Genomic DNA, 26,951 nt, shown 5'->3' on the forward strand with positions numbered 1-26,951 from the left:
TCTGAGTTGGTGAGTGTGAGCTTTCAACATGGCAGAGGTGTCTGCGCTGAACAGGAAAACAATTCAAACCTTGGCTGAAACTTTGTCTAAACAAGTTAAACACTGTAAGTATCACAGGATATACATGTTATTTACCAGCTGGGAGGTCCGTATCGTGAAATACCGTGACCGAGGTCTTGAAAGTACTGGCCGAGGTCAGGGAATTTCACCATACGGACCGACCTTAAGCTGGTAAATAATATATATTTTTTTTCTTTACCAAATTCTAACAGAAAACGAGAGCACCCGGAAGGGAAAACTGAGCCGAGCCGCCATTTTGAATCCTCATTCACGGCTGTAATGCAAATGGGTTCCTCCTCGGTATACAAGTGCACTTCCATAGCAGGAAAAAAACTACATTTTGCTGCCTATGTAGTCCCCTATTTATACAAATAGGAGTCATTCAGGATTCTGCCATGTTTTTGCTCGACAGTATTATGACCTTTATATTGCATAAATAAAGCCATTTGGTGAAACTTTGAAGAAGAGATTGTACTGGTTTAAAGTTTTTACCTAACGTAATATTATGTATTAGGATAACATGGTCCAAAATCGGTCTCATTAACTAATGGAGATCAAACTGTTAGCAAGTTAGAGGTTTTTAGCTTTCTCCTGAAATGTTTTCTTTTATTTCTTCTTCCTCAGGGTGGTAAAACTCGCTTTCGCTGTGAACACTGTCGTTATCGCTATCCATGCTGTAAAATTAATGCTATTTTGAATCCTCATTCACGGCTGTAATGCAAATGGCTTCCTCCTCGGTATACAAGTGCACTTCCATAGCAGGAAAAAAACTACATTTTGCCGCCTATGTAGTCCCCTATTTATACAAATAGGAGTCATTCAGGATTTGTGTCTTATGGGTTGTTTACAATCAGGGTACAAAGTTTGTGTCACAGGGCTCCAAAATTCAAATTGATTCAAACTGGTTCTTGTACCAGTTTTTAAGTGAAGGACAAGTTAAAGAACAGATAGGCATGTGCAATAGTTTGTATTATAACAAGATTAAGTGTAGCTTTAAGCAGGGCTGGGAGAAACAAATGAAGTGATTCTCGGAGAGGACTTTTTTTTTTGACAATTCAGAATCCACTACTTCCATAGTGCTTTTAAATATAAGGCTGCAAGCTTTGTGTTGTGTTAGTTGTCTCTAATATTTATGTCCCAATATCTTGACCACATTTTAGGATGAAAATAATCATTTTAGATATGTTATTTTATATTGAAAAATTAGCTGTCTCGGAGAGGACATTTTTTTGACACAATTACAGACTAATTTGATCAAAATAGTCTGAAAACTTACTGGCATTCAACATTAAAACGTAACTATGTTTCCAATGATATGGAACCAAATATGTGTTTTATGGTATAAAGAATGATTTAAGTGCATCCCTTTTGGAGCTACCTGTGGTCAAAAAAGCACTTTTTCTAAATGACACAAGTAATTTTGCTAAATATGACATATATTGCCATCCATTCACCCAAAATAACGTTATCACCAATTTTTTTTTTTTTTGCATGGTAAATAGAGCTATCACAGGGCTACAATAAACAACCAAGTTTATTTAGTCAAGCCTTTTGATATTGAAGATAAGTGTTAAATGTGATTTTTAGCTTGCGTACCCTGATTGTAAAACAACCCTTAACTTAGGTCTTTATTGTATTATTTGTACATTGTTATGTGCCTACATGTATATTGTTGCCTCTATTGTACAGCATATGTCTATATTATTATGTCTACTAAATGTATACTATTACATGTCTACTGTTAAGTGTATAGAGTGTTAACACCTACCAAAGTTTTTTGCTCGACCAAAGTTATACAGTATTATGACCTTTATATTGCATAAATAAAGCCATTTGGTGAAACTTTGAAGAAGAGATTGTACTGGTTTAAAGTTTTTACCTAATGTAATATTATGTATTAGGATAACATGGTCCAAAATGGGTCTCATTAACTAATGAGATCAAACTGTTAGCAAGTTAGAGGTTTTTAGCTTTCTCCTGAAATGTTTTCTTTTATTTCTTCTTCCTCAGGGTGGTAAAACTCGCTTTCGCTGTGAACACTCGTTATCGTTATCCATGATGTAAAATTAATGCTATTCTCCTGAGAAATGCAAACAGAAAAATTTATAAGATTTTTGATACTTATAAATAAATCTTATTTTTAAAAAAAGATAAATGTTGACAAAAAATTGCTACTATGTTTGCTGCTGTTGTTGTGAATGAGCGAGTCGCTAGAGGTCCGTAACCGGCCAATCAGAGTGCAGGATTTGATGGAAACTGCACCGTGAAAAAAAATGTTGCGTATTTATTTATTTATTTATCCGGATGTTCCTCAGCTAATGGGGAACATGCACGTGAGCACTACTAGTTATCTATTAGCAGCTAAGCTAATGTAGCCAAGTTAAATTTTTTCATCAACTAGTGAATGGACCTTTAGTTTTAATAACCGCTTGTTTACTCTTTCATACTGTACACCTGGAGTGTTAGTCATAAAATCTTGTGGACTCCTGACCATCCCATTTCAGATTTAGTTCCCTTTGCTATTCTAATAACCTCCACTCTTCTGGGAAGGTTTTCCACTGGATGTTGTAGATTGGCTGTAGGGATGTGTGTTCATTCAGCCACAAGAGCATTCGTGAGGTCAGACATTGATGTTGGGTGAGGAGGCCTGGCGTGCAGTCTAGTTCATTCCAAAAGGTGTTCAGGTCCGGTCTCTATGCAGGACACTCAGGTTCTTCCACTCCAACCTTGGCAAACCATGTCTTCATGGACCTCACTTTGTACACAGGGGCACTGTTACGATGAAACAGGTTTTGGTCCACTTAGTTCCAATGAAGGGAAATTGTAATGTTGCAGCGCACAGAAACATCCTGTACAATTGTGTGCCTGCCAACAGTTTGGGGAAGAACCTATGGTTCAGGGTGTGATTGTCAGGTGTCCACAAACTGTTGTAAAGCCATTTTGTTATTGGCTGTTGTAAAGGCATTTGGGCCCAAGAAAAACATCATCAAAAGTGGTGAAATATCAATTGACATGCTTTTTCCACACATAAAACAAATACATGAATTCACAATGTGATGTGATATTCTTGCTGGAATATTCTTCTTGCTGTGCAGTTAACAAAACTGAAGCAGAGTGCCTGATCTGGCTGTTTAATACACTGCTGGGAGAACAGATTGAGAGCAAAGAAACTCATGGACTGGACCGGGGACACTATCGCAACATCTTACACAATACATTCGGGCTGACCGATGATATGCTTCTGGACCGAGGTAAGTTTGTGCATCGATGACAGTCTGTGTTCTGCATGTAACCTCAGCTTGTAAGATATTTTCTGTAACTTTATTAATTTTTCATTTGAAAAAGCTTGAATTCTACTTTCATTCTGATTTGTTCCAGTTTTCCATGTATTTGACAAAGACAACGATACCTACATCAATGTTAAAGAGTGGATAGAAGGACTAGCAGTCTTACTCCGAGGGACACTGGATGAGAAAATAAAATGTAAGATAAATCAAGGTTTAATTTCGTATGAGTATTTATAACCCTAGTCATGCCACTGTCCTCTTACTGAAATGCCTGTAGTCTGTTTTGAGGTGTACGACCTGAACGGGGATGGCTACATATCACGGGAAGAAATGTTCCACATGCTGAAGAACAGCCTGATCAGACAGCTGACTGATGAAGACCCCGATGAAGTAATTAAGGAACTTGTGGAAATAATACTAAAGAAAATGGTAAGGGCACTGTCGTGAGAGAGAAACAGTCTGAGATATGACAGTTCAAGTAACGTTTATTCTGTAACTGATGTTGGTGTCCAGGATCACGACCATGACAACAGACTTTCATATTCAGACTTCGAAAAGACTGTGATGGATGAAAATCTGTTTTTAGAGGCTTTTGGATCTTGTCTTCCTGATGTAAAGGTAAAAAAAAAAAAGTGCACTTAAACATGTTATGAATGTACTTACATTCACTTAAACAGCCTCCTGTAGCCCGTTTTTTAATTGCAGTTTTCCATACACTGACAAGCCTTGTATTTCCTCCTAAACAACTCTTTGCTTAAGACAGGTGGCCATTAAAGTAAAAACCAGTAGCTGACAATGCCCCAAACAGGGCATGCATGCTCATCTCAGTTTGATGTGGCCATGTCTATTTTTAAAAATGCTCTACAATTTAATTGAAAGCATCTTTAAATTACAAATCATTTTCATCTTTCATAAAAATTATACAAAAACAAACCACAATAGTTTGCCATCATTTTTGAAATATACAAAAAGTTGTTCACTAATGTTCTGCTTTTTTGTTTGCTTTGCAGTGTGTGCAGGCGTTTGAGCAACATGCATTTCAGGACACACTGGGGCCTGAAATCACTAAAATACCTTCATAACAAGGTTTTAAAACCTTGTAAATTCAGCTCCTGTACAATGTGTTACTCTGTAGGAATCGGTAGAATGTGATATTTAAATTCTTCTCCGAGGCTTTGCGGTGGTGGTCTTTGTCTCTGTGGGAATTGATGAAACCTGACAAAAAAAATAAATAAATAAAATATTAAAGTAAATTTTTTTAGATTTCAGCAACCAGCACAACTGACTTCTTTCCATCACATGCATGAAACTGATCTATCGACATAGATACACTCACACACGTTAATATAATTTGATCTTTAATATAAGCTATTGCTATAGTATACTTATACTATAGTTGGTAATATGATCATAACATGAAACAAAATCTGTACTATTATCTCAATAACTTACCCTAAAACACCGAGAAGCGTCCCTTCGTTTAAAAGTCCTTTTAAGTATTGTCTATTTTTTCTATCTTTCTAACTCAGCCATTTTATACTTGATTTCAATTTGGTTTCAATAAGGGGCAATAGAAAAAAAAAAGTGCTTCCTGGAGTGCCTCAAGGAAAACTTAAAAAAAAAAAATTATCAAACCTTTTTATTTTACCAAACAGCATCTTCAGCAACATCAATTCAGAAATTGGTAAAATACAGCATCAAATATCCAGACATGTACATGCACGATGACCCGCACAATACTGTTTACCATTTTTTTTTACATATATTTTTCCAAATCAAAACGTCTAAGAAGGGGGCGGCACGGTGGTGTAGTGGTTAGCGCTGTCGCCTCACAGCAAGAAGGTCCAGGTTCGAGCCCCGTGGCCGGCGAGGGCCTTTCTGTGCGGAGTTTGCATGTTCTCCCCGTGTCCGCGTGGGTTTCCTCCGGGTGCTCCGGTTTCCCCCACAGTCCAAAGACATGCAGGTTAGGTTAACTGGTGACTCTAAATTGACCGTAGGTGTGAATGTGAGTGTGAATGGTTGTCTGTGTCTATGTGTCGGCCCTGTGATGACCTGGCGACTTGTCCAGGGTGTACCCCGCCTTTCGCCCATAGTCAGCTGGGATAGGCTCCAGCTTGCCTGCGACCCTGTAGAACAGGATAAAGCGGCTAGAGATAATGAGAATGAGAAAATGTCTAAGAATCCCCAGAAAACAAAAGTACACCATATTGGAAAGCCCTGAAAGAGATTTGTAGGAAAAGTGATGTTGAAATTAGTGATTCTTCCGAATAGCACCATCAAACCACCGCACTCCGTCAGTGCATACACCAGAAACATTCTTTTAGATACAGGGGGTTTTTTTTCGGTTCATGCTGTTATTCTGTTTTTGACTGTTTGAATTTACTTTTACTTTGGAATTGTAATATTCTGACAGAAATTGCACTACAAGTACATATTTTTTTTACATTCTGCACATTGCAGTTTTTATTTTGTTTGTTGTATTCCATTTGGAGATGCATTTATTAAAAATAAAATTTATAAAAATACATTATTTGTATAAACTGTTGTGGTTTTTTAAATTGATTTTGAAGAATTATGTAATTATCAGTTGTATTTTATAGTCAGATTCCCTTTCAATAGGTTAAAAAAAATCCATTGGGCACACTTGGTATCCAAGTTGGCAAATGGAGAGTCCGTCTAATTCCATACTTACTAATGCTTTTGTAGTATTTCTGTACTTTTTTTTTTGTCTAGTTGTAGTCAGAGTGTTGCTGAATGGAAAAGAAAAGTGGCATCTTTCTGCATGGGCCCATTGCCATCATGGCACTATATACTGTCTAATTTCGAATATACTTTAGGTGAGGATAAAAAACTAATTTCTCCTTTGGTTTATCACAATTTACTCAAGCACAGTAACTGGTCACAATGTTACTGACACTGGAAATGTATTCTCTGAGGTCTTATGTATCAATAGACACTGAGATTATACATGTTGACCAGATATGTTGATCTGGAACTATTTTTTATTAATTTTGGGTACGTCTGTCTAGGCGAGCCACATCTCCCAGCACCTAAGGCCTTGATCTTTCAACTCCGCCATTTTATACTTGATTTCAACAAGAGACAATAGGAAAAATGTGCTTCCTGGAGTGTCTCAAGAAAAACTGAAGAAAATTGGTACCCTATGGGTACACGGGGCTACTGCTTATAAATAAAACTTTTCTGATACCATGTCCATACAGTAAATATAGCATATATATTTACTCTATGAGACAGTAGCTACAAAAATGAAGCGTAATCCAAAAATGAACCGCAATCCAAAAATGAACAATTTAAAAATCACTGAAGTAAAATATACCAAGTGTCTACTTTATATTATTCTACTCCTACCTCTTACAGGGATGAGAATTTACCGCCGATCGGCGGATTTCCGACTTTTTCAGACCAAAATGATCGTTTTTGAGATCGATGTAAATCCGTTGAGAAATTTTCGGGGGGGTATGATTAACGATCTGTGGTCACCTTATAACGCAGACATCCCAAGTCTCCCAGAACTTCCGGGAGTCTCCTGCATATTGATAGAAGCGAGCAAGAGCGTGCGCGCGCAACATTAAGGTCTGCATCACGCATCTTAGAATGTGCGCGCGCGAGGGAGACTGTGTGCAGTGTTGCCAGATATTGCTGATGTTTTCCATCCCAAAATATGTTCAAAACCCGCCAAAATGCACTTAAAACCACCCAATGTGGCAACACTGCCTGTGTGCCTGTTCATGTAGCGCATGCCAGACAAAGAGCATCCTGATTGGGTTACTCAGCAAAATAAGCCAATCAGCTTTCAGTGTGGGCGGGCTTTTATCCCTTTTCTCGAGGACCAAAGCTTTCAGTTGAGTCAGTGCAGCTTACAGGACCGGCATAGCAGAGAGAGAGCGCGCGCCCCAAAAAACGAAAGTACAAAACCCACTTCAGCTCAGATTACACAAAAGAATCTCCCTGTCTAATAAGGGTAGAAAATAATGACAGTTTCGAGCGATGTACTGTTTGCAGCAGTGATTTCAGCATTGGCCATGGTGGCTTAAATGATTGTAAAGGACATGTTGAGGTGAGGAGTGTCATTCCATGTGCATTATATTATTTAGGTCTACAACAGGCTGTCATGAAAAGACCAAACTTATTGAAGATTTCCGTAAAGTAACAATGTATGAATATACATCATATATATATATATCAAATACACATCATATACAAGTGTGTATCTTTTTATAAATGAGGTTAGCTTGTCTAATGTAGCATGTTGGGGAGAATCATAGTATCATATCTATATTTCTGATAAAATTTTAGGTGATACCGTGTACAACTCCTACTTATTGCTCATTTCATGGGGGGGAATTGCCGGGATGTGCCGCGCGGGAGTGTCTGCCCACATTTTTTTAGGCCGAGATGAACTTCTAGTTTTTGATTTAAAAATTTTTTTCCAATTTGTAATGCCCATTGTACATGCCTGTTCTTTAACTCAAAATCACCATCTTGATCTTCAAATTGACCGTATGGTATCTGTATTACATTACACAACATCCTGTCCAGATAAAACCTAGTTAGTACACACAGCAGTTGAAAGGGAAGTGATGAGTGATGTTGAATGTTGCCTGCTTAATATGCAAGACCTCCTGCTACCATGATAACATCAGAAGAAAGCTTCAGAGAATTATATGACAGAACTTTTTTCTGGTTTGCACTTCATTGTAAAGGATTAGAGTATTCAGAGACATCTCATCTCATCTCATTATCTCTAGCCGCTTTATCCTTCTACATGGTCGCAGGCAAGCTGGAGCCTATCCCAGCTGACTACAGGCGAAAGGCGGGGTACACCCTGGACAAGTCGCCAGGTCATCACAGGGCTGACACATAGACACAGACAACCATTCACACTCACATTCACACCTACGGTCAATTTAGAGTCACCAGTTAACCTAACCTGCATGTCTTTGGACTGTGGGGGAAACCGGAGCACCCGGAGGAAACCCACGCGGACACGGGGAGAACATGCAAACTCCACACAGAAAGGCCCTCGCCGGCCACGGGGCTCGAACCCGGACCTTCTTGCTGTGAGGCGACAGCGCTAACCACTACACCACCGTGCCGCCCTATTCAAAGACATGAATAGCAAAAATGCAGAAATATAATACTGTAGAGCTCATTTATATTAAAAGGTGCATTGATTTTTTGAAATCATCAAATGTGAATTGATTAAAAACAAGTCTCTTGTACCATATTAATCATTTTCACCTGGGAGTCCACCAAGAAGGGGAATTTATTTCCAAATACATTGCAACTTTTTGCTGATAAAATTAATGGTTTGGGGGTAAAAAAAAAAAAAAAAATAGCCAAAAATCATTAGCCCCTGGAACCCCTGGGCCCCGCCCCCCTGGGCCATGGGCCCCGCCCTGGTTTTTTCAGACTTTTTAAATATTTTTCATTCTCATCCCTGCTCTTACAGTTTTCGAAACTGAAACCTCCGAACCGAGGCTGACATACACACGCTGTCACCATGACCCAAACTCTTATTTCCCGGAAAAGGCCCGGCACTAGAGCTCAGTGGTCTCGATACTCTTTTCGACAACTTCCCATAACAACTCGGAAGTGCGTCACATCTACATCACACATGGTACCACTGGCTGAAGAAGGCGAGGAAAGGGGGACGACCTGGAGTACATTTTAAAATAGGAACGCACTTTCCCTCGGTAATAAGCACAAACATGTCTGAAAGCGATTTCTTTAGTCTAGCCCAGGGGTGTCCAAACTGATCCATAAAGGGCCGTGTGGCTGCAGGTTTTCATTCCAGCCATGCAGCAGCACACCTGACTTGGCTCATTCAATCAACTGAACTGTCTTCACACAGTCAAATACTTGCAGCCACACCCACCCTTGATTAAAGGGTGGGTGTGTCAGTTGATTGAATGAGCCAAATCAGGTGTGCTGCTGCATGGCTGGAATGAAAACCTGCAGCCACACGGCCCTTTATGGATCAGTTTGGACACCCCTGGTCTAGCCCATTTATTTCGAATGGTGAACCGAATTATATACTACACTCACTGGCCATTTTAATAGCAACACCCGTATGCATATTGTTACAGTCATTCTTATATTCTTACAACACGATGATACAGTGGCTACAGGCTCTATATGAGGCAGTAGCCACAAAAAGTGTCAAACCCCCCCCTTTTTTTTTAACCAAACAGCATCTTTAGCAGGGCGGCACGGTGGTGTAGTGGTTAGTGCTGTCGCCTCACAGCAAGAAGGTCCGGGTTCGAGCCCCAGGGCCGGCGAGGGCCTTTCTGTGCGGAGTTTGCATGTTCTCCCCGTGTCCGCGTGGGTTTCCTCCGGGTGCTCCGGTTTCTCCCACAGTCCAAAGACATGCAGGTTAGGTTAACTGGTGACTCTAAATTGAGCGTAGGTGTGAATGTGAGTGTGAATGGTTGTCTGTGTCTATGTGTCAGCCCTGTGATGACCTGGCGACTTGTCCAGGGTGTACCCCGCCTTTCGCCCGTAGTCAGCTGGGATAGGCTCCAGCTTGCCTGCGACCCTGTAGAACAGGATAAAGCGGCTAGAGATAATGAGATGAGAGCATCTTTAGCAACATGTCAGTTCAGAAATTGGTATAGCATAATCTATCCAGACATGTACATGCACAGTCTATGAAAAATACTGATGGGATTAAAATGGCAAAGATGCTCTGGTAATAAGTACCATCACCCCACGACTCCATATAAAATAGAAACACATTCTAATCAGTATTTTGAAAACGTCAGCAGTGAGATAACAGTCAGTCAGTCAGTCATACACCCCAACTAACCATGAAACCGTGCACCTGTAACAACACTATTGCACAGCTTACCTTTGCCATTGTTTGCCTGATTAAGTTGGCCGTTACGTTTAATGAAGCATCTTCCATGTCCATTCTCTGTTGTTCTGGTAGCTTGGGTCCAAACACAGGAGCATTTTTGTCCAACATTCCCAACAAGTCCATACTGTCCTCCATTTTCCTCTTTCGGTTTTCCAAATGTGCTGTCCTTGGTATAAACCTTGGCACAGTGGATGGAGGATTTTTGGATTTTTTAGTCCCGTTCCTTTCTTCCTGGTCAGCAGATGCTGAGTTTGGCCAATTTGAGGTCTGTCTGGAAAGTTCTGGGATGAAATGATGTAGAGATCCCATCTTATCCTCTGTTGGTACACTTGTTTGACTGTGTGATTTAAATCCCCTCGAAGATAAACATTGCTGAGGGGCTTCTTCCTGTGGTGGTAAGGGCAACAGTGGACACTCTGAATACGTGTTGGGATTTGAAGTCTCCGTTGGAGCACCGTTTCCATCCTCCCGTGGAGATGATGTCGGTGCTGACAACTCTGCAGGTTTTTTGGATCCTGTAGGTTCCTTTTCACATGCTGTAACAAGTTTGTGGAAGACAATATATTAGGCATGAAATGTCTAAAAATGCAGAAGGATCTATCCATCTAGAAAGTGTGCGGTCAGTATTTCATCATGCTACCGGATTTTATACATGCTCTGTTCACGTAGCTCCTCCTGTCATGGAGCTTCTTTCTTATGTCTTCTACAGTCTCATATTCAGGAGCATAACATACATGAAGTATCCCTCCGTAGAAGCTTTTTTCATCAGTGTTCCGCTTAGCAGCCCTGAAGGAAAACAAACACAATAATATAATGATACTTTTCTTACAACCGTCCCATGGCAGCTGCATTCGTCATTTCCTATCAGATATCACAAACCCACTCTCACCTTGCACTTGTAAGTTTCTGGAACTTTATGAGATAAACTTCAGTGAATTGTTCAGCAGGATATTCATCAAGAACTCTATATTCCTCAATCACTCCATAAAGTGCAAAAAGTTGCACCAGTTCGGTCATCACACCGATAGCAGGTACTCCTTGCACCAGGAGAAACCGAGACTCCAAGTTAATAGTGTACACCTAAAAGGAGACAAGGCAGAATGCAACATGCAAATAATATAAAAGGAGCACTAAATGTCTGAAGTACAGACTGATGATGACAAAAGCTGTGCTTAAAATGGAACACTATCCATACTATTTATATATTGATAACCAGCCCTGATATCATCCAGTATATCTGCAGTTCTTCTTTCAGCTACTCCTGTTAGGGGTCGCCATAGCGGATCATCATGATCCACATATTTGATTTGGCATAGGTTTTACACCAGATGCCCTTCTTGACGCAACCCTCCCCAATCTATCTGGGCTCGGGACCGGCACTAAGCATGTGGCTGGGTATTGTTACCTAATCTACAAGTCTTTGAACTATGAGAGGAAACTGGAGCACCTGGAGAAAACCCATGCACACACGGGGAGAACATGCAAACGCCACATAGAAAGGCCCCCATCGGCTATGAGGTTCGAACCTGGAACTTTCTTAACTACTGCATCAGTTTATCAGCAGATAAGAAACAATAAATATGAATCTATCTTCAGTATATTTTTATGGCTAATTACATGTGTGTTATTTACCAGCTGGGAGGTCCGTATCATGAAATACCGTGACCAAGGTCTTGAAAGTACTGAGCGAAGCCCTCTGGGCCGAGGTCAGTATTCAAGGCCGAGGTCACGGCATTTCACCATACGGACCTCCCAGCTGGTAAATAACACACATGTAATTAGCCATAAAAATATACTGAAGATAGATTCATATTTATTGTTTCTTATCTGCTGATAAACTGATGCAGTAGTTAAGAAAGTTCCAGGTTACCTTAAGCTGGTAAATAATATATTTTTTTTTCTTTACCAAATTCTAACAGAAAACGAGAGCGCCCGAAAGGGAAAACCAAGCCAAGCTGCCATTTTGAATCCTCATTCACGGCTGTAATGCAAATTGCTTCCTCCTTGGTATACAAGTGCACTTCCATGGCAGGAAAAAAAAAAAAAACTACATTTTGCTGCCTATGTAGTCCCCTATTTATACAAAATTGAGTCATTCAGGATTCAGCCATGTTTTTGCTCGGCGTTAGCAAGTTAGAGGATTTTAGCTTTCTCCTGAAATGTTTTATTTTATTTCTTCTTCCTCAGGGTAGTAAAACTCGCTTTCGCTGTGAAGACTGTCGTTATCGCTATCCATGATATAAAATTAATGCTATTCTCCTGAGAAATGCGAACAGAAATGTTGCCAAAAATTGCTACGTTTGTTGTTGTGAACGAGCAAGTCGCCAGAGGTCCGTATCATAGGATACGGACCTGCTCGCCAGCCAATCAGAGCGCAGGATTTGATGGAAACCGGACCGCGAAAAAATAAATATTATGTTACTCATTGAAGATTTAAAATCTCACAGCAACACTTACTCAATACCTGTTTGATTAATTGGCAGAGGCCGACACCAGTATTTCTCAAATAGTGGTCCAAGTGTCCATGAAGAAAATAAATAAAAATTTGTTACAGTGGTGGAAATCACAACCCACTTGTGACAGCGGGGGCGTGGTCAAGCACCGGTCTGTGACAGGAGGGCGGAGTCAGGGAAGGTAAGTGGCAGAATCACGACACCTGAGAACAATTAACCTGTGTTTGTGTGTGTCTTCCCAGTGACCGCGCCCTATTTAAGGAGGGAGAGTGAGAGCAGAGGAGCTGATCTCCGGACTAGGCGCTGGCTGTGTGTGTCTAGCCAATATAACATTGTTCACTGAAAAGTGTGGCAATAAAGCCATTTTGCAAACCTGATCTCTGTCCTGCCGTCCTCAGTGCTCCACCCACACGTAGGGAGTCTTACAGTGGTGCCGAAACCCGGGACGTGGAGCCCCAAATCAGCAGCCCCATGGAATCCTCCCCGTTCGCCGATCTGGTCCACGCCCTCGCCACGGCTCAGCAAAGCCAGCACCAGGCACTCGTCACGCTCCGAAAGGAGCAGGAGCAGCGCTTCGAAGCCCTGGTGCTGGCCCAGCAGGAAGACCGCGAGGCGTTCCAGCATCTCCTCGCGTCAGCGGGGTCCACCAGCGCTCCGGCCGCGGGCCCGTCTCCCCTCATCGTCACCAAGATGGGCCCGCAGGACGACCCCGAGGCGTTCATCACGTTGTTCGAACAGGTCGCCGAAGCCTCGGGGTGGCTGATGGAGCAGCGCGCAGCGCGCCTCCTCCCCCTGCTCACGGGAGAGGCACAGCTGGCCGCGCTACAGCTCCCCGCCGACCGCCGGCTGGCCTACGCGGACCTCCGCTGGGCCGTCCTCCAGCGCGTGGGGCGCACCCCAGAGCAACAGCGCCAGCGCTTCCGCGCGCTGCGACTGGAGGAAGTTGGCAGCCCGTTCGCGTTCGGCCAGCAGCTCCGGGACGCCTGCTGGCGGTGGCTGAGGGCCAACAATCGCGACGCCGAGGGAATCGTCGACCAGGTGGTACTGGAACAGTTCGTCGCCCGCTTACCAGACGGAACCGCGGAGTGGGTCCAGTGCCACCGCCCGGCGTCGCTGGATCAGGCAGTCGAGCTGGCGGAGGATCATCTGGCGGCTGTCCCGGCGGCAGGACAGCAGATGGCATCGTCTCTTCTCTCTCTCCCCCTCTCCTCCTGTGTCCCGTCCTCGCCCCATTCCCCCACCGCGGAGGCGGGGGCCGGCTCCACCCCAGCCGGCCCGCCGCACCCGCGGTGCCCTCCCGTTTCTCCCTTCTGTGTCTGTCTCTCCCCCACCTCAGGTGAGTGAGCCCCAGATCACCGGTGCAGAGGGAAAGCCCGGGCCGGTTTGCTGGCGCTGCGGGGAGCCGGGCCACCTTCATCAGCAGTGCACAGCAATGGAAGTGGGCGCGGTGGTTCGGATCCCCGACGCGCCAGAGGCCGCCCTCGATCGGGCCGGAGCGTATCGCATACCGGTGAGTATCCAAGGGGCTACATATCAGGCGTTGGTGGATTCTGGTTGTAATCAGACCTCAATTCGCCAAAGCCTGGTTCAAAACGAGGCATTGGGGGGAGCACAAGGGGTGAAGGTGTTGTGTGCACGGGGATGTTCACAGCTACCCTTTGGTGTTGGTCCACGTTATTTTCAGAGGGGAAAAATTTATAGTGAAGGCGGCGGTTAATCCTCGCCTTACCCACTCTTTAATTTTGGGGACTGATTGGCCGGGATTTCGGGGTTTAATGACACGCCTAGTAGAGAGTGGGTCCTGCCATTTGACAGGGGGAGGTCCCGGTGTCGCTTTGGCGGGAGCAGCTGTCACAGAGCCGTCTACGTCATCTCCGCGTCAGAGTGAGGAGCTGCCGGCTCCTCCTCACTCTATTGGGGAATCCCTCGCGGATTTCCCATTAGAGCAGTCGCGAGACGAGACTCTGCGGCATGCGTTTGACCAAGTGAGAGTAATCGATGGTCAAACGCTCCAGCCGAACGCCACCCCGTCCTTCCCCTACTTCGCGATTATGAAGGATAGATTATACCGAGTGACGCAGGACACTCAAACTAAAGAGCGAGTCACGCAGCTTTTAATTCCGAAAAGCCGCCAGGAATTGGTATTCCAGGCGGCTCACTTTAATCCCATGGCTGGACACTTGGGGCAGGATAAAACACTAGCCCGAATAATGGCCCGATTCTATTGGCCAGGGATTCGCGGCGATGTCCGTAGGTGGTGTACGGCATGCCGCGAATGCCAGTTAGTAAACCCAGCGGCCATTCCAAAAGCGCCTTTGCGCCCTCTACCGTTAATCGAGACCCCGTTTGAGAGAATTGGGATGGATCTCATCGGGCCATTAGATCGGTCAGCACGAGGGTACCGCTTTATATTAGTTCTGGTGGACTATGCAACGCGATACCCGGAAGCCGTGCCTCTGCGCAATATCTCAGCACGCAGTATTGCAGAGGCACTCTTCCGCGTCATCTCCCGAGTTGGAATCCCGAAAGAGATTCTGACTGATCAAGGCACTACGTTTATGTCACGAACACTGCGCAAACTGTATGGGTTATTGGGGATTAAGCCGATCCGCACCAGCGTGTATCACCCACAAACGGACGGTTTGGTAGAACGATTCAACCGCACCCTCAAAAATATTATTAAAAAATTCGTAAGTGAGGACGCACGTAATTGGGATAAGTGGCTCGAACCCTTGCTGTTCTCAGTGCGAGAGGTCCCCCAAGCCTCCACGGGGTTCTCCCCGTTCGAATTATTATATGGGCGTAAGCCGCGCGGCATCCTGGACGTGCTGCGGGAAAATTGGGAGGAGGGACCTTCACAAAGTAAGAATGAAATTCAGTACGTTATGGACCTGCGCGCAAAACTCCACACACTCACCCACCTAACTCAGGAGAATTTGCGGCAGGCCCAGGAACGGCAAGCCCGCCTGTACAACAAGGGTACGCGCCTTAGAGAGTTCACTCCGGGAGATAAGGTACTCGTACTGTTGCCCACGTCGAGCTCCAAATTGATCGCCAAGTGGCAAGGACCCTTTGAGGTCACACGGCAAGTCGGGGTTGTCGACTATGAGGTGAGGCGAACGGACAGGGGTGGGGCGCTACAGATTTACCACCTCAATCTGCTTAAACTCTGGAACGAGGAGGTCCCCGTGGCGTTGGTGTCGGTAGTTCCAGAGAAGGCGGAGCTGGGGCCGGAGGTTAAAAAAGGAACATTGGCATCACGTACCTCTCCGGTCCCCTGTGGAGACCACCTCTCCCCGACCCAACTCACGGAGGTCGCCCAGTTGCAGACCGAGTTTTCGGATGTGTTCTCGCCCCTGCCCGGTCGCACTAACCTCATAGAGCACCACATAGAGACACCCCCGGGGGTGGTAGTGCGTAGCCGCCCTTACAGGCTACCCGAACACAAAAAAAAGGTGGTTCGGGAAGAACTTCAGACCATGCTCGAAATGGGCATCGTCGAGGAGTCCCACAGTGACTGGAGCAGCCCAGTGGTCTTGGTACCCAAGGCCGACGGGTCGGTCCGGTTCTGTGTGGACTATAGAAAAGTCAACGCGGTGTCTAAATTCGACGCGTACCCAATGCCTCGTATTGATGAGCTGCTCGATCGACTCGGCACTGCTCGATTTTATTCGACACTGGATTTGACGAAGGGATATTGGCAGATCCCCTTGACTCCACTATCCCGAGAAAAAACGGCCTTTTCCACACCGTTTGGTTTACACCAATTCGTCACCCTTCCGTTTGGGCTGTTTGGGGCGCCTGCGACATTTCAGCGGCTGATGGACAGAGTCCTCCACCCTCACGCCACGTATGCGGCAGCATATTTAGATGACATCATCATCTATAGCAATGACTGGCAACGGCACCTTGAACATCTGAGGGCCGTCCTTAGGTCGCTGAGGCGAGCGGGGCTCACAGCCAACCCAAAGAAGTGTGCGATTGGGCGGGTGGAAGTACGGTACCTGGGCTTCCACTTGGGCAACGGGCAGGTGCGTCCCCAAATTAATAAGACGGCAGCAATTGCGGCCTGCCCGAGGCCCAAGACCAAAAAGGGGGTGAGACAGTTCCTGGGGCTGGCTGGCTATTATCGTAGGTTTATACCTAATTATTCGGACGTCACCAGCCCGCTGACTGATCTCACTAAAAAGGGGGCACCAGATCCGGTCCAGTGGACGGAGCAGTGCCAGCGGGCTTTCTCAGAGGTAAAGGCTGCACTGTGTGGGGGGCCACTTCTACACTCCCCTGACTTTTCTCTCCCCTTTGTGTTGCAGACCGATGCGTCGGACAGGGGGCTGGGGGCGGTTTTGTCCCAGGAGGTGGAGGGGGAGGACCGCCCTGTCCTGTATATCAGCAGGAAGCTGTCGGTGCGTGAGGGGCGCTACAGCACCATAGAGAAGGAGTGTCTGGCCATCAAGTGGGTGGTTCTCGCCCTCCGGTACTACCTACTGGGGCGCCCTTTCACCCTCTGTTCGGACCACGCGCCCCTCCAGTGGCTCCACCGCATGAAAGATGCCAACGCGCGGATCACCCGTTGGTATCTGGCGCTCCAACCCTTTAATTTCAAGGTGGTCCACAGGCCGGGGGCGCAGATGGTCGTGGCGGACTTCCTCTCCCGTCAAGGGGGGGGGGGGGGGGGGGGGGGGGGGGGGTATGGGGAGTCGGCTGCAGGCCGGACGGCCGCCCGGCCTGAGTCGGGCGGTGGGGGTATGTGACAGCGGGGGCGTGGTCAAGCACCGGTCTGTGACAGGAGGGCGGAGTCAGGGAAGGTAAGTGGCAGAATCACGACACCTGAGAACAATTAACCTGTGTTTGTGTGTGTCTTCCCAGTGACCGCGCCCTATTTAAGGAGGGAGAGTGAGAGCAGAGGAGCTGATCTCCGGGCTAGGCGCTGGCTGTGTGTGTGTCTAGCCAATATAACATTGTTCACTGAAAAGTGTGGCAATAAAGCCATTTTGCAAACCTGATCTCTGTCCTGCCGTCCTCAGTGCTCCACCCACACGTAGGGAGTCTTACACCACTATTATACGAATATGTTATTATATTTTTTATGGGCTGTATCTTGGTGCAGTGGGCATCATTGCCATCTCACAACTCTAAGGTCCCTGGTTCAACCCTGAGCTCAGGTTACTGTCTGTGTGTTGTTTTTGTGCATTATCTTCTCATGCTCATGTGGGTTTCCTCCAGGTTCTCTGCTTTCTTCCTACCTCCCAGGTGGAATGGCTTTGCTAAAATTGCCCCAAGGTGCAAAAAAGTGTGCGCGCGCACATGGTGCCTATAATGGACTGACATTCCTTCTAATGTGTATTCACACCTCACACCCAGTGTTCCTCGGACAGGCTCCAGATCTGCCAAGACCATGACCAGGATGAAGCAGAAACTGAAGATGACTGAATTAGCAGTTTTATTTATACATTTATTACAGAGTTCTTATCATTATTACCCGTTTGACTAATCACTTGGATTGAATGGGCTCAATACAAACCTCAAATTGTCAAAAAACAATGCAAATTTGGCATGGTGTTCTGTCTCTAGGTCTTAAATACAACCCCGATTCCAAAAAAGTTGGGACAAAGTACAAATTGTAAATAAAAACGGAATGCAATAATTTACAAATCTCAAAAACTGATATTGTATTCACAATAGAACATAGACAATATATCAAATGCCGAAAGTGAGACATTTTGAAATTTCATGCCAAATATTGGCTCATTTGAAATTTCATGACAGCAACACATCTCAAAAAAGTTGGGACAGGCGCAATAAGAGGCTGGAAAAGTTAAAAGTACAAAAAAAGGAACAGCTGGAGGACCAAATTGCAACTCATTAGGTCAATTGGCAATCGGTCATTAACATGACTGGGTATAAAAAGAGCATCTTGGAGTGGCAGCGGCTCTCAGAAGTAAAGATGGGAAGAGGATCACCAATCCCCCTAATTCTGCGCCGACAAATAGTGGAGCAATATCAGAAAGGAGTTCGACAGTGTAAAATTGCAAAGAGTTTGAACATATCATCTATAGTGCATAATATCATCAAAAGATTCAGAGAATCTGGAAGAATCTCTGTGCGTAAGGGTCAAGGCCGGAAAACCATACTGGGTGCCCGTAATCTTCAGGCCCTTAGACGGCACTGCATCACATACAGGCATGCTTCTGTATTGGAAATCACAAAATGGGCTCAGGAATATTTCCAGAGAACATTATCTGTGAACACAATTCACCGTGCCATCCGCCGTTGCCAGCTAAAACTCTATAGTTCAAAGAAGAAGCCGTATCTAAACATGATCCAGAAGTGCAGACGTCTTCTCTGGGCCAAGGCTCATTTAAAATGGACTGTGGCAAAGTGGAAAACTGTTCTGTGGTCAGACGAATCAAAATTTGAAGTTCTTTATGGAAATCAGGGACGCCGTGTCATTCAGACTAAAGAGGAGAAGGACGACCCAAGTTGTTATCAGCGCTCAGTTCAGAAGCCTGCATCTCTGATGGTATGGGGTTGCATTAGTGCGTGTGGCATGGGCAGCTTTCACATCTGGAAAGACAATCAATGCTGAAAGGTATATCCAGGTTCTAGAACAACATATGCTCCCATCCAGATGACGTCTCTTTCAGGGAAGACCTTGCATTTTCCAACATGACAATGCCAAACCACATACTGCATCAATTACAGCATCATGGCTGCATAGAAGAAGGGTCCGGGTACTGAACTGGCCAGCCTGCAGTCCAGATCTTTCACCCATAGAAAACATTTGGCACATCATAAAACGGAAGATACGACAAAAAAGACCTAAGACAGTTGAGCAACTAGAATCCTACATTAGACAAGAATGGGTTAACATTCCTATCCCTAAACTTGAGCAACTTGTCTCCTCAGTCCCCAGACGTTTACAGACTGTTGTAAAGAGAAAAGGGGATGTCTCACAGTGGTAAACATGGCCTTGTCCCAACTTTTTTGAGATGTGTTGTTGTCATGAAATTTAAAAATCACCTAATTTTTCTCTTTAAATGATACATTTTCTCAGTTTAAACATTTGATATGTCATCTATGTTCTATTCTGAATCTCTCTCATTATCTCTAGCCGCTTTTTTATCCTTCTACAGGGTCGCAGGCAAGCTGGAGCCTATCCCAGCTGACTACGGGCGAAAGGCGGGGTACACCCTGGACAAGTCGCCAGGTCATCACAGGGCTGACACATAGACACAGACAACCATTCACACTCACATTCACACCTACGCTCAATTTAGAGTCACCAGTCAACCTAACCTGCATGTCTTTGGACTGTGGGGGAAACCGGAGCACCCGGAGGAAACCCACGCGGACACGGGGAGAACATGCAAACTCCGCACAGAAAGGCCCTCGCTGGCCACGGGGCTCGAACCCGGACCTTCTTGCTGTGAGGCGACAGCGCTAACCACTACACCACCATGCCGCCCTCTATTCTGAATAAAATATGGAATTTTGAAACTCCCACATCATTGCATTCCATTTTTATTTACAATTTGAACTTTGTCCCAGTTTTTTGGAATCGGGGTTGTAAATAATAGCATGAAATTTATTTTGCAGTTAAAGGGGTTCTTGGCTGCAAAACATTTGAAAACCCCTGCTCTGCACATAAAAGAAATTTAGTTGATTATGCTCAGTGGCGTCGTTTGGCCCCATCACTCAGGGCTATAGCCCCAGGTACTTTCGCCCTCAAAAAAAGTCAGAGATTAATAGAAAATAACAACTGACAAACAGATTGGAACTTGACTTGCAGTGTCTGAAGACGGAGAGGGGGAACATAACTGAGCGCTGCACAGTGCACATTAAAAGCGTTGTTAATCGCCAACAGAACAACGACATTCAGAACTGCTTGGAAGATGATTTCAAAAACCAATACATTACTGTTGGATTTTTCAAGATGAAAACAGATGGCAAGTCATTGACCGTGAGCGTGTACATAAAGTATAACAGTAGTGTAACCTATCGAATTGTTGATGCACAAAAACCGCTCCGTGCAGGGCTCGAAATTCGCGGTGGTCCGGTCGCCCGAGGCGACTTAATTTGTCATTTGGTGGGTAATTCCTGTCACTAGGCAGCCTGGCTGGCTAGTTGAAAATAAAAATATATATATATGAAGCGAAGATTCAGACTAGGGCTGTGCGATATATCGAATATACTCGATATATCTCCGAAAATTCTGTGTGAGATACATATAATTATATCGTAACTATCGAGTATATTTTATGGTCATCTGCCGACTTGCGTTTGTTGCGTTTATTTAAAACCTTTTCCGGTGGTTTTCTCCCTGTCCCTCAGGCAGTAACCTGAGAGGCTGCCTAAGGGTAAAAAAAAACAAAAAAAACCACACAATAACGTCATGCACTCGCCAACCAATCCCGGGTCACATCTCGGTACTGAAAGGAACTTGCGGGAAGATTTCCTAGTTTCGGTTTACAGCGCTGACTCAGTTCGTGCAATCGCTGGTGTTGCATAGGCTACCATGTAAGCTCTGTCAATTTCAGCGACAAATTAAAAATGGAAGCGGACGAATTGGTTCCTAAAAGAACGAGTAAGGGGTCAGTCATCTGGCATTTTTCTGGATATCGCGAGGAGGACGTGGAACAGCAAATGCCAATTTGTAAAGTGTGCAGAAAAAACAGTATCAAAATACTCGGGTCTTGAAATAAATGCACATTAGTCATGAACAGTGGTAACTACTCTCTTTTGCGTTATTTTTGACAGAAGTAAAATTCATACATGAACAAATTTTGGCGAGTTGATTTTCTGTTTGGCTCGTTACTTTGGAAGGTAACTAGTCTGGCTGGCTGGTGAAAAAATATATGAATTTCGAGCCCTGCCGTGTAATCTGGTTATGTTGAATTTACAGCGTACGGTCTGTATAATTAGTGTACCAGACAAGCTCAAAAGTTTGAGTGGTTTAATTAACATCTACAGTGGTGGTCTATTTGCCCCAAGTTTATTTAACAGGTTGTGGCAGCGGGAGCGTGGCCTAGCGTCAGTTTGTGAATGGAGGGCAGGGCCGGGGAAGGTGAGTGGTTAATTAAAGCATATAAGCAGAGCCATGGCCTCACTTTTTGTTTATAAATGCCTTGAGACCTCAAGAATGGCACAGGAATAGTTTTAAGCATTAACAATAAATCTAATAGTAATTTTTACGATTTAAGTGATTTATATAGGTAGTGGTCTGAGTGAATGACCTTGACGTCCGTAACGTCACAACAGGAAGTCTATTGGTCTCATCACCGTTTCCGCTATACTAAAACACAGAGCTAACTGCAACTCTGATCCTCCATTTTGAACCAATTTATTGCCATGCCATGTAGATGTGTTGCTGGCAGGTGCAGCAACACGACAGAAGGCGGATTTATGTTGCATTCATGGCCCAAGAATCTTCAAACTGCAAAGATTTGGATGCGTTTTGCAAGAAGTTCAGGGGCAATTTGGGCAGCTATGAAGTGGTCTCTCCTCTGCTCTGCACATTTTACTGAGGACTCGTACGAGACCTCTGATCTGTCGAGGAGCGTTGGCTATAAGCCCATATTGAAAGGGTGCAGTACCAACAATTAAAGAAAAATAAAACAAGAAAAGGAAATTTATTTTATTTTATTAACGTGAGTTCAGTTGCACCATTCCTCCTGGAGTGAGCTGAGGGTTGTTGCTAAAAGCTGGGACGGAATGGGACATAATCGCTCGGGCAGTGACCTCCCTGCAGTTGTCGCTAAAACCGGTGACATCCCGTTCCGTCTCGGGTTTTAGTAATTGCCTGAGCCGAGCAGTAATGGCGGAGTACTCCATATGGAGAAATGAGTGGAGCAGCCGTCTTATTTCTAAACTGGATATTGCTGCCATCTTGCCCTTACGTGGAAGAAGCAAATGAACGGAGAACTGAACGAACAACTGAAAGTCAGATTGTTCCAAAACAATCAGCCACAAGATCGGCCTTCAAGAAGCGAGAACACAGACGGGTAAGCGCCGACTCATTTGGATTTAAAAAAAAAAAGTTTACCTGCATTTAGATTAATACATGTAACTTGTATTGTGTATTTAAGTTACCGGTATAAGATTATTTAATTTGCTTCAGAATGTGATCGTTTCAGTTCATCTGATTATTTAATTAGCCTTTTACGTTTTATCAGTGAAAATGCATGCATGTACATGTATGTTGCATAAGTTTTAACACCTATCCTGTTTTAATGAGAGTCAACCCACAATCAATCAATGAAGTCAAATCAGTCTTAGTTGAGCAAGTCGGTAACGGTATTTCTTACTTTCACCATTAATTTTTATTTATATGACTTTGGTCTATAGGTGTCAAAGGCCTCGGCCTTAAAACCGGTTACCGCAGTGACATCACGCACTCAGGGCTGGCTGGCTCAGCGGGGCAGCTCGAATGCCAACTTTGCGGTCGATTTTAATTCATGAAAATATATATATATTTAATTCCCATTTATGCAGCATACAAGAGTCAAGGATGGAGGATACTATCCACTCCGAAATGTATTTAAAAATAAAGGTTCCGCGTATCTCCTTTAATGTTGTGTGTCTGTGTTGCAGTGACAGAGGACAGAAAAGGAGGGACAGAGTAGAAAGAAGGACGCTCTCCCAACCAGAAAGCGCGCATGTGTGTGTGTTGCGTGTGTGACTGTGTGAAGCTGAAAAGCTACGAATAAGTGAAATAAAGTGTGCTTGTGAACATTAATTCCTGCGCTTCTGTACTCCACCCACATCAGGGACTTGTTACACAGGTCAACAACAATTTGTGTTCATGTAGACACCAATAGTTGCCCTGATATAATTTAATCATATGTTTTAATGCTACATGTAGCCTACGCAGAACCAGCCAGCCGAACATACCATAGCCAGCCTTTGGCATATTAGGGATAAAATAGTTGTTTTTTGCCACGGAGTATTAATGTCAACATAAATCGGTGTCGTCCAGACACCATAAATGAGCTGCTGCAGTCAACTGAGCCTGGAATGATGCACTGGAGAAAATGGTATGGGTATGTGAGAAATTTGGAAGACATATTTATATATAGGCCACAGACATACAAATTGTTGTTGACCTATAAATATGTAAATATGACAGGATAAGGAACGAGTACATCAGAGGGACAGCACATGTGGAGAGCTTGGGAATTCAAGTACATATCACGGGTAAATTCAGGAGCAAGATCAATGTAGTTCTCCTAATTTATATTAAACTTTGGTCAAATATCTGTCACATTTTGCGCAATTTTTTTACCTTGCGCAATACCAGAAAAATTCAGTTGAAATCAAGCCATTTGAGGCGAATTGGTCCGCCTCTGAAAAAACTTGGCATTTGGATTTCCCGGCAAACATTGATTTTCGTGACGTCGCGTGCAGGACGCCTCCTTCTGAATCCTACGTCAGCGCTGGTTTGTTTATGAGAAAACGACCTGGTGGTTTTCTGCAAATTTCTTCAACGTTATCGCGTAATTATTAAAATGGTTAACAGATGTATCGTAGGAGGGTGCAGCAACACCAATCTTGATGGGATTAGTACTCATCGTTTCCCAAAAGACCGGACAACGAGAGAGAAATGGGAGCGCTTGGTCTACACAGGCTGTGCACTGAAACCGTGCAAAGCTCGCGCAGCCTGCTGGTGCTTCCGCAGGTGACGTCACGAATCTGGCTCCAGACTCCCTTGGGATTTTTCCAGACACGTTTTGTTATTTTACTTTTTTCTGCTGTAGACAGATGGCCTTGTGCAAAATTACCCTTCTGGATGAGTGTGTAAAGGGACATACTTTCATATAAAAAAAAAAAATGAAATTGGTCCAGAATATGCACTTTAAGCTAAGAGAGATGAGACTGAGATGGTATGGGCACATCCTGAGAAGAGACGCAGAGCATGTTGGAAGGAGAACATTAAGGATGGAGCTGCCAGGCACACGAAAACGAGGAAGGCCAAAGAGGAGATACATGGATGTGGTGAGAGAGGACATGAAAGTGGCAGGTGTGGTAGAGAAGGATGCGGAAGACAGGGAGCAACGGAGATGAAAGATCCGCTGTGGCGACCCCTAATCGGGAGCAGCCAAAAGAAGATTTATATGATGTGAGATGGGATGTCATCTGGGATTTTAAATGTTGTAATATAATAATGTAGCTTACAGTGTGTGTCTTTGTGGTCCTAAAGGAGAGATATGAGAGTGAGAAATTATATTTTTATTAAACTGATGATTACGACTAATAGTTAAGTCAACTGACGTGTCAGTTTCCTGAGATATTATGGGTGTTGATAAGTCAGAAAATGAAGTGAACTACATAAATTTAAAAACAGCAGTGCAAAAATCAGTAATAAAAATGTCATAACCTTTGAATGCGTGTGTGGGTGGATAATATTTCTTGTACAGTTAAACACAGTCAAAGTAAAAAGTTTGTGAACCCCTTGGAATTTTCGATATTTATGTTTAATTCCCATATAAAACATGGTCATATCGTCATATAAAAGTCACAATAATGAACAAAGACAGTCTCCTATAACTAAAGATACACAGACTTTCAAAGAATGTTTGACCATATTGAATAAATCATTCAAACTGTGAAACTGAAGGTTGGAAAAAGTAAGTGAACCCTAAGCTAATGACTTTTTAAAACGCTCATTGCAGTCAGAATTTAGCACACCTGGGTTCCATTTAATGAAACGAGTTCAGGTGTGGCCTAGAATTACTTTGATTGATAAAAACCCCTGAAAAGTTTGAACTTTTGACAAGAAGCATATCCAGATGGGAATCATGCCTCGCACAAAAGAGCTATCTGAAGACCTAAGATCAAGAATTGTTCATTTACATAAGGCTGGAAAGGGTTACAAATGGCCCTTTTCCACTACCCTTTTTCAGCTCACTTCAGCTCGCTTCAGCTCACTTCAGCCCGACACGGCTCGCGTTTCGACTACCAAAAACCAGCACGACTCAGCTCGCTTCAGCCCTGCTTAGCCCCTAAAACTCGCACCGTTTTGGAGTGGGGCTGAAGCGAGCCAAAGCGAGCCGAGTGAGGTTGGGGGCGTGAGCAGACACTCCCCTGTGCACTGATTGGTGAGGAGGAGTGTCCTCACATGCCCACACACGCCCCGCGAGCGCGCTGGGATCTGTAAACACCGCAAACCCGGAAGGAGAAGAATTACGAATTACGAGAATTTCTGAAGCCTTATGCGCCTCGCCTCATCTATACGCTCTTGCCAGTATCTGTCCGCGTTGTCGGTGACAACAAGCCACAGCACCAAGACCAGCAACACTAACGACTCCATGTCCTCCATGTTTATTGTTTACTATTCGGGTCGTGAGACTACCGCTTAAAAGCTCACTGATGTCACTGTTTGCGCTGCTTAACGACATCACCTGACGTCCACCCACTTTCGCTAACTCCACCCAATGTGTCCACCCACTTCCAGCCAGCACGGTTCAGCGCGGTTGTAGTCGAAATGCAACTCCAACAGCCCCGCTCAGCCCGACTCAGCACGGCACGGCTCAGCCCGACTCAGCCGCGTTTGTAGTGGAAAAGCGGCAAAAGTCATCTCAAAGATTTTAGGTATTCATCAGTCTACTGTCAGGCAAGTTGTCTATAAATGGAGACAATTAGGTATTGTGGCTACTCTGCCTAGAAGTGGGCGCCCTGCCAAGATGACCCCAAGAGCACAATGAAAAATCATTAATGAGGTAAAGAAGAACCCTAGACTGAACGCGAAAGACTTGAAGATGTCATTAGAACTGGCTAACATCTCTGTTCATGATTCAATAATACACAAAACATTGAACAAGAAAGAAGTCCATGGCAGGACACCAAGAAGGAAGCCATTGCTGTCAAAAAAAGAACATTGCTGCATGCTTGAATTTTGCAAAAGAGCACTTGGACACTCCACAATGGTACTGGGAAAATGTTTTGTGCAGTGATGGAAACCAAAACTGAACTATTTGGGAGGAACAAGCAGACCTCCATTTGGTGTAAAAAGGGCACTGCATATCAACATCAAAACATCATCCCTACAGTAAAGTATGGTGGAGGGAACATCATGATTTAGGCCTGCTTTGCTACGTCAGGGCCTGGACAGCTTGGCATTATTGAGGGGAAAATTAATTCCCAAATTTATCAACAAATTCTCCAGGATAACGTGAGGGTGTCTGTCCGTCAACTGAAGCTCAGAAGAGGCTGGGTGATGCAACAGGACAACGACCCCAAATACTGCAGCAAATCCACAGCACAATGGTTTCA

General features: G+C 44.4%; 2 protein-coding genes across 3 annotated transcripts in view; one reads left to right on the plus strand and one right to left on the minus strand.

The window, feature by feature from the left end:
• On the plus strand, window positions 1–5,269 carry clxn (calaxin). Its single transcript, XM_060942764.1, has 6 exons — window positions 1–104; window positions 3,156–3,311; window positions 3,439–3,543; window positions 3,625–3,776; window positions 3,861–3,965; window positions 4,358–5,269. The coding sequence occupies exons 1-6, from the start codon at window positions 29–31 to the stop codon at window positions 4,427–4,429; spliced, it is 666 nt and encodes a 221-aa protein (XP_060798747.1). The 5' UTR covers window positions 1–28; the 3' UTR covers window positions 4,430–5,269.
• The window catches only part of rbm48 (RNA binding motif protein 48), a 27,177-nt gene continuing 4,040 nt past the window's right edge, over window positions 3,815–26,951 (minus strand). For both annotated transcript variants that reach the window (XM_060942762.1, XM_060942763.1), the window contains exons 2-5: window positions 11,117–11,307; window positions 10,868–11,013; window positions 10,219–10,763; window positions 3,815–4,562 (exon numbers count right to left, since the gene is read on the minus strand). In XM_060942762.1, coding sequence (XP_060798745.1) covers window positions 4,503–4,562; window positions 10,219–10,763; window positions 10,868–11,013; window positions 11,117–11,307 — 942 coding nt within the window. In that variant the 3' untranslated portion in view covers window positions 3,815–4,502. The remainder of the gene's footprint in view (window positions 4,563–10,218; window positions 10,764–10,867; window positions 11,014–11,116; window positions 11,308–26,951) is intronic.

Source organism: Neoarius graeffei, chromosome 16 (assembly GCF_027579695.1).
Source record: "Neoarius graeffei isolate fNeoGra1 chromosome 16, fNeoGra1.pri, whole genome shotgun sequence".
Taxonomy (NCBI): domain Eukaryota; kingdom Metazoa; phylum Chordata; class Actinopteri; order Siluriformes; family Ariidae; genus Neoarius; species Neoarius graeffei.

Bases quoted from the DNA above. Each gene is read 5' to 3' on its own strand.
- clxn (XM_060942764.1), top strand. From the start codon at position 29: ATGGCAGAGGTGTCTGCGCTGAACAGGAAAACAATTCAAACCTTGGCT. The intron at 3,312-3,438 runs GTAAGTTTGTGC...GATTTGTTCCAG, and splicing joins TGATATGCTTCTGGACCGAG to TTTTCCATGTATTTGACAAA. The intron at 3,544-3,624 runs GTAAGATAAATC...AAATGCCTGTAG, and splicing joins ACTGGATGAGAAAATAAAAT to TCTGTTTTGAGGTGTACGAC.